General features: G+C 37.0%; 2 protein-coding genes across 2 annotated transcripts in view; both read right to left on the reverse strand.

Moving 5' to 3' along the window:
• Positions 1-1,751, reverse strand: part of LOC118342961 (major histocompatibility complex class I-related gene protein-like) — a 7,085-nt gene extending 5,334 nt beyond the window's left edge. Inside the window, exons 1-3 of the mRNA XM_035681664.1 lie at positions 1,664-1,751; positions 1,177-1,446; positions 515-793 (exon numbers count right to left, since the gene is read on the reverse strand). Of these exons, the coding sequence (XP_035537557.1) occupies positions 515-793; positions 1,177-1,446; positions 1,664-1,712 (598 nt within the window). The 5' untranslated portion in view covers positions 1,713-1,751. The remainder of the gene's footprint in view (positions 1-514; positions 794-1,176; positions 1,447-1,663) is intronic.
• A 2,519-nt stretch (positions 1,752-4,270) lies between these two features.
• LOC118343136 (major histocompatibility complex class I-related gene protein-like) lies at positions 4,271-6,848 on the reverse strand. Its single transcript, XM_035681889.1, has 4 exons — positions 6,577-6,848; positions 5,594-5,860; positions 5,098-5,396; positions 4,271-4,435 (listed from the first exon to the last, which is right to left on the reverse strand). The coding sequence occupies exons 1-4, from the start codon at positions 6,623-6,625 to the stop codon at positions 4,271-4,273; spliced, it is 780 nt and encodes a 259-aa protein (XP_035537782.1). The 5' UTR covers positions 6,626-6,848.
• Between the last annotated feature and the right edge of the window lie 620 nt (positions 6,849-7,468).

Below are 7,468 nucleotides of genomic sequence, written 5' to 3' on the forward strand. Positions count from 1 at the left end.
GGGAAGGTCTGGAGAGTAAAGAGAGAGACAGAGAGAAAGTGGGAGAGAAAGGGATATAGACAATAGAGGAAGAGGGAGCGAGAAAGAAAAAGGTGGAAGAGAAAGACAAGAAACAGTGAACAGAAAAGAAACAAGGTGAAAGAAAAATAAATTCAACAGGGAATCAATAACAGAAGGTGTGAAAATTCTTCTAAGCATAATAAAAAGATTGAATTTAGACTCAAAAATAATGTTTTAAATAAGTAATAAGTTCTCTCTGAGGGCCAGGTTTCCTTGTAAACAAACAAATCTTGTGTATATTCAGTTTTTTAAAAAAAGTGTATGAAACATTTTTAAATATTTTTAAATATTAAAATCATGCATCATCCATGTTTACTTCCTGGCAATCTTCTTCTCCACTGCTTACTCAACAACCTACAATCTCTTCATTGTCTGTATATACTCAACAACAATTATGAAGCACCACAGTCAGAGAAGAATGATCAAGAATGAACATCAGGTCATGTGATTCTACCTGTTCTCAGCAGAGAGCTCTTGCCAAGATCTAAATAGTTATTCAGCCACTCAGGACAAATCCGAGTGAGGTAGATTTCATTGTATTTTATTCTAGCTTTGTCATTATCCCATCTCAGTTTGGTGGTGACAGCCTGAGGTTTCGGAGCGATCCATGTCAATGTCTTCAGGTCAAAAGATATGAAGTCTTCTCCATTATAACCATACTGATTAAAACCATTAACCTCTCCAGTCTCATCATCCCACTCACAGCCAAACATCTCCTGTAAAATATGGACACCTGAGAGAGAGACAGAAACAGAGACTGTAATTAACAATGTACAGAATACAGATGAAATCTCCAGTGGAAAGATAATAAAAATAGATAATCAATGCACTTTTTCTTTATAGAAATGATGAAAGTTTTATTTTGCAATTAAAAGTTACAGTGGTAGCAACTGTTGTATGTACTGACAATAGACTATCACGGTAAACAAAGTGGGTATGTCCTCTTGCATTATATGCATATTAAAAAAAATAAACAAAGTCACACCTGTGTGACACCTGCAGTCTCAGCTCTAAATAGATGCCTACAGTGTACACATGTGAGCACATGAGTACATATTTCTAATAGAAGCTATATCGGTTTTACAGACAAAGGGAAATATAACATTAGCACTGTACCTCCACTTTGGTTGAAGCGCTGCTTCAAATTATCAATTGTGGCTTTGAAGAAGTTTGGCTGATACTCAGAACATTGTCCAGTGTACCACTCAAAGTGCTGAGGATCATCTTCAAATATTTTTTTCATCCAGTCCTGTTTTGGTTCTACTATCTTTTTGTTGCTGTCGCAGTAACCTGTTAGAATTTCATCAATCACTAGAGCTCCCACAAACTCTGGGAAGTTTGGGACTCCAGAAGATGCACTTACAAAATACTTCATTGAGTGTTTCACTGCAAGACAGAGAGGTTCATACATTAAGTATAAATATACACACACAATCACCACACTCAACATAAATATGATGTATTTAGTATGATTCAGTTGAAACACATCAGGATTATTATTTTAGGTAAAAGTGAAACTAAACTACGAGTGTGTCCTAGAATAGGAACAAAATGCAGAGCTGAGTGGAAGAGTTTACAGTAAAGTTTTAAAATGAGATCTTACCTGCTGATGAAACGTGACAGAAGAGAAGCAACAAAAAGAAGGTTTTCATCTTGATTTGATAAAGTCGGGTGGGTAAAGGACCGAGCTGTTTCCTGGTTGAAAGAACTGTGAATGTTCAACTGTTCAACTTTATGCCTCACTTTTGCTGCTATTTACATATCTTACTCTGCGCCCTGCTGGCCTGCCTCCAGCCTGCACTCACTTTTGTTCAGGACAGGCCTATTCTCGACTGTTTATCAAGGAGCAGGACATTCATTTAATTATCTGGGTCTGATGTGGGACCAAAACTAACTTACTCCACTAGACCTAATGTGTACACACAACATTTATAATTTCATACAATTTAAAGAGGAAATTATAAAATCTTTAATGTGAACCTCTGTGGAAACAAATAGCAATAGACTATATTTATACAAAAGCAGGAAATACAACATATATATTTAAAATATTTAGCAAATTAGCAAATAATTAATTAAATATATTTTTTTAATTATTAGAGCATATTTTTTATGTTCAGCAAACACTTAATACATTTTCTGGTTCTGTGTATATTGTTTAATTTGAGTCTGTAACTTGTTCCTGCTTACTTCCACTAAACTCTTTGACTCTGCTTGTCAAGGGGCAACAGCCATCTTTTAAAAACTCTCCAAGTCTTTAAAGAGCTTCTATTTTCTTTATGTTTTCCAGTAGAGAAAAGAAAAAAAGGGGTGTTTGTTGTTGATAAAGGTAATAAAATAAAAACAGAATATTCTTTATTGAACATGGAATTTCTTTTTTGGGGTGTGGGGGGCTTTTTTATTGCCTTAATTTTTCATAGAGCAGCTGAATAGTGACAGGAAAGTGGGGAGAGAGAGGGAATTAGATAGACTTTATTAATCCCCGAAGGGAAATTGGGTCGTCATAGCAGCCAGGTACATTTAAATACAATAAAATACAACGAACCTGGGCCACTGCAGCAAGGACTCAACCTTAGTACATGGGGTGCACACTCAACCAGATGAGCCAAAATTTCTCAGTCAGGGAATTTTTACAATCAGCATCATAAACCACTTCTTTGCAGTAGTTGTTGCCCTCTAGTGGAAAGTTACTGAAACACACCCTTAGAGGTGGGGTCAGTTATTCTGGAGACAGATGCATTGGGCCGCCAAAACGTTGGTATTTGATGTCCTGGGAATGAGACCTTATCCCTCGAAATTAACATGCATTAACTAACACATGCGTGTATGTAAAGAGTAGAAAAAATGTTTTGTTCCTCACTATTATTTTTCCTTTTTCTTTACACACGACACTGGAGGCCATGAATTCTTTAGGGAATTTAAAAATGTCAACCTTACTGACAAACCTAAGCTGAATAAACATATATTAAAACATAGAGAATCATAGGATAGAGAGTATTCTACCCTCTTCTCTTCTGTTGTAGTGGAGCCGAATGTACAACTGATCCACAGAAACCAAAATAAAAGAATTGAAAAAACAAATGAGACCAAAGTGGAATAAACCTGGGGACTCAAACAAGGTTTTACTGACCATTCAACTTTACATTTAAGCTCATTTTGAACAGAAAAAAGCAGATTTTGTTTTGTTGTAAAAGAAAATATTTATTGTAGAAACAATTTTATTTATGTCAGCCAGCTTTGAAGTTGTTAGGCACCGCTGTTTTCTGCCTACTTGCAGTGTTAATGGTAAGCTAAGCTAGTCTGTCCGGACATTGTTCAGCCTTCTCATCCAACTCCTCTGTGACAATACTGAATGCTAATATTCATATCACTGCAACTATAATAACAGATGAGTGTGGACTGGACAAAATGAGCCACTTTGGGGACTTCATTGAAAAGCACAAAAAAGAAAGAGCAATATGTTTAATTCAATACACACTAAAATGTGCCAAAAGTTGGGTGAGAGCTCGAAGCTGTTGTCAGGAGCTGTAAGGTCAGAAACAAACAGTGAAAGTCCACTCAACCTGCACTGAACCTTTATAAACATTAAATACAGGAAAACATTATCATGAAAAAGTCAGTCTGCACAATAATGTGAAACTGTTTTTATCCACATCATTAAGTGTGTGTCAGATCAGTTGAGAACTAAATAATAAAAAGCAACCTTTACTTACAAGATGGAAGGCATTTGGCTGAAAAACAAATAGTTTCAGTTACAGTTGTAAATGCCAGAATATCTTTTGTCACCTAAACCCCACTGAAATCTCCTCTTCTATCACTCAAACTGTAAAATAAAGGATGAGAACAGGAACAGTCACTGCAGCAGTGATGGTGACGGCCATGCCACTGGACTTCTCTGCTGAACAAAAAATGAGAAGTACAGCTACAGCAGGTTAGAAGTACATTCATCTATCCAACAATTTACTCATACATACATATGTGCATCTGTTGCTGTGAACTAAGACATGGAGTTGAGTTAATACAGTATAATAAGTCAGTCTTACCCCAGTTGGTCCTGCATCTCCTGCTTTGGTCCGCAGTTTGGTGACGATGTCGGTTTCTTCCACCACGCGCGCGCGAGAGCTGAACAGACACAGTCGTACCTTCCTCCAGTCTTCCAGGTGTGACTGATGAAAGGTTCAGGTCCAACACTCAATACTGGAAGGATCCATCATGGTTGAGGAGAATCTTTCTCCGTGCTCCACGTCCTCATGAACTCCCCTCTCCGCCTTTCCTCCAGATGAGGGTGGCTACTGTCAGGGGTAGAAACCTGTAGCGTGGCAGCTGACTGAGAGAGGAGGGGAGTCTTCTGGGAGGAGAGACACTGAGGGAAGGTCTGCAGAGAGAGATAGAGAGAGAGAGCGAGAGAAATAAAACCAAAAATTACATTGACAGACAGCTTCAGTTAAGAACTGAATGATCTCATAGACAAAGGTGGCATTTTCTATCTATGCCATAAAACATTCTACAGACCTACTCAAATAAACCTGAATGTAACCAGTTTTACCAGGGTATTGAAGTGAAAGGCCTCCTGAAAAACCAAACTGAGATGTGTACATCCTTCCCAGAATAACAAACATGGGATGTAAATCTTAACACAACCAATTTTAACTTTTAACTATAATCCAAACATATTTTATAACCATGTTAAACCCTATGAGCCTGACATTACAAAGCTCTGTTTTTCCAAAAGAAGATGGCGTTAAGTCTTATTAGCCAGCTGATCTTTAGGCTCAGTTATAAAAGGTACAGGGCCTGAGCACAGACTTTATTGCTATCCAGAAGTGAACAGATAATACCCAGTAGATTATCAGAGTATTACATTAACTACCTACTGACTGAGTGAGCCTGGCCAGAAACCTGACACTGATGCTCAGACAACCCTGATAATCCGGAGAAAACAGCCAACAATAATCTCATTTTGAAGATATTAGTTACAATGTATAAACCCTTTATAACGAGTTCACATTCCCATGTTTATGGGGACTTGGTGTCTACATCAGGCCGTGTGATTCTACCTGTTCTCTGCAGAGAGGTCTTTGCATATTCCACATACTCCTTAAGGCACTGAATGCACTTGTGGTTAAGGGCGTTCTTCCAAAGCATAATTTTATCTATATTTCTGTCCCACTTGTGTTTGGTGATGACAGCCTGTGGTTTTGGAGCAATCCATGTCAGTGTTGTTTGGTCAAAGGCTAGGAAGTCTTCACCGTCATAACCATACTGATTAAAACCATTGGTGTTTCCTGTCTCATCATCCCATTCACAGCCATTCATCCTCTGGAAAATGTGGACACCTGAGAGAGACAGAGACAGAAACAGTATTAAACCAGAGTGAGATCACAGCACAGTCTTCTGTATTACATCTTTACCAGAGACACAATGACCCACAGACACCAAAACAGAGGATTATTTTGATGCTTGTAAATTAAAATGGAGACTATATGTTTGCAACTTTACAACAAACCAGGATGAAAAACATTTGTGAACATACCTCCAGTTTGGTTAAAACGAGACATCAAACTGTTAATGGTGTCTTTGAAGTCGTACTCGTTGTCAGTACACCTGTTAGTGTACCACTGCAAGCGCTCAATTTTCTCTTTGAAAAATCTCTCCATCCAGTCAGTTTTGGCTCGTGGTATCTGTCTGTTGCTGTCACAGTGAGCCATCGGAACTTCATCAACCACTGCGACAGCCACAAACTGTGGGACACCTCTGACTCCATAAGAAGAAGTGAGAATATACTTCAGGGAGTGTTTCACTGCAAAACATACACATGTTTAAATTAGGATCCTTTTTAATCTATGTTACCTTTATTTAACCAGATAAGTCAATTGAGAACCAATTAACATTTATAAAGATGCCCTTGTGAAATGTGAAACTAACACTGAGCTGCAGCTTATCACTGAGCTCTCACAGATTGGTTTAAATAAAACAAAAATGAAAACATTTCAGTCAGATCTGGGTTGAGAAACACTTTTGCTTATTAATTTTGGGTAGTAAGAGTCACAAATTGAAGTTGTATACTGACATAATTTCACAATACGTACAGTTGCATTGAATATTTCTTACACCGAATAAACTCAAAGATCTTTCATATGTTCCCTTTTAAATATTCATTTTAGTTTCAGATAAACTAAGTAAACTAAAATAACAAGTTTTGCATTTTGCAAGTTAAATAAGCAAAAAATAGACTAAATAAAATACATATTTTGTGTGCATGTATGTATGTGCACATGTGTGTATGGAAAGGAAACATAAAAAAATTATAGCCCCTGGTGTGGCTGTGAGTTTTATTTCTTTTGTTTTCTTTCTTTTTCTTTGTTTACTTATTGATTTTTTGTAAGTAACTACAATTACATATTGAAGAACAAGCAGTCTATGATGTTTCAGTTCCTTTTAAATGGGGTGTTGTGTGTTTACTGGTAAACTGCTTTCAGCAAGTGTTAAAAGAAAACACATAAAATTAGATCTTACCTGGAATTGCAAAGTGGAGCAAGACAGACAACAGTATGAAGGTCTTCATTTTCTGGTTAGAATAGCTTTTAACAACTCAAAACAGCTGAGTTAAGCCTTCTTACTTCCTTTCAAATTAAAGGCATCAAAAGCTCTCCTCTCTGTGGCCAGAGTGGCTCCTCCCTTCCCTCACTGTGTCTTAGCTGTGGGAACTTGACAATCAATCATCAATATTCTAGCCTCAATAAAACTTGTAGAGTTATTTCTTTGCGAGAGACCACAGGTAAAGTAAGTTTGACGTCCTTTTCAGGCTCTGGCTGATACTAAAGGACTAATAACAATGACTGTGACTGTGTGGCTGTACAGGACTGTGGATGTTTGTTTTTCCTGAATCAGCCAAGATTAACTGGGAACAGAAAGTAAAAATGAGGAAGAACAGTAAGCATTTTCGCTTTTGCAGAAACATAAATAAAGTTGCCACAAGCGTTTTCATGGTTCATTCATGACTCAGATTCTACACATCATATATTTTATTTTATGAATAAACATGAGTAATGTTAGAGCCAATCTTGGTGCTCCGGTTTCCATGTGTAGTTTGTCTACAGAATTACAGTCATGCAACATTATGGTTTTGAAGTCAAAATGTTAGTTAAATTGTGATTCTTTCACTCAAAAGCAATTGTTGCAGTTTCAGACATGAGATACTGGGCTATCATTTAAAAAAAATAAGTGTCGAACTTGTTGTCATGGATGTAAATGAAGTTTGTGAAGTGGTGTTAATCATTATTTGATGGCAATTCAATTTTATTTTAGTTGAGGACAACTTAAGGACAACTATGTCTGAACTTTGTCTTAATAACCTCAACGTTTAGGTTAAGGATCTCACTGACTGAAACTGAAAATAAATAATGAT

This window comes from Morone saxatilis, unplaced genomic scaffold (genome assembly GCF_004916995.1).
Source record: "Morone saxatilis isolate NCDOM2014 unplaced genomic scaffold, NCSU_SB_2.0 Contig9, whole genome shotgun sequence".
Taxonomy (NCBI): Eukaryota; Metazoa; Chordata; class Actinopteri; family Moronidae; genus Morone; species Morone saxatilis.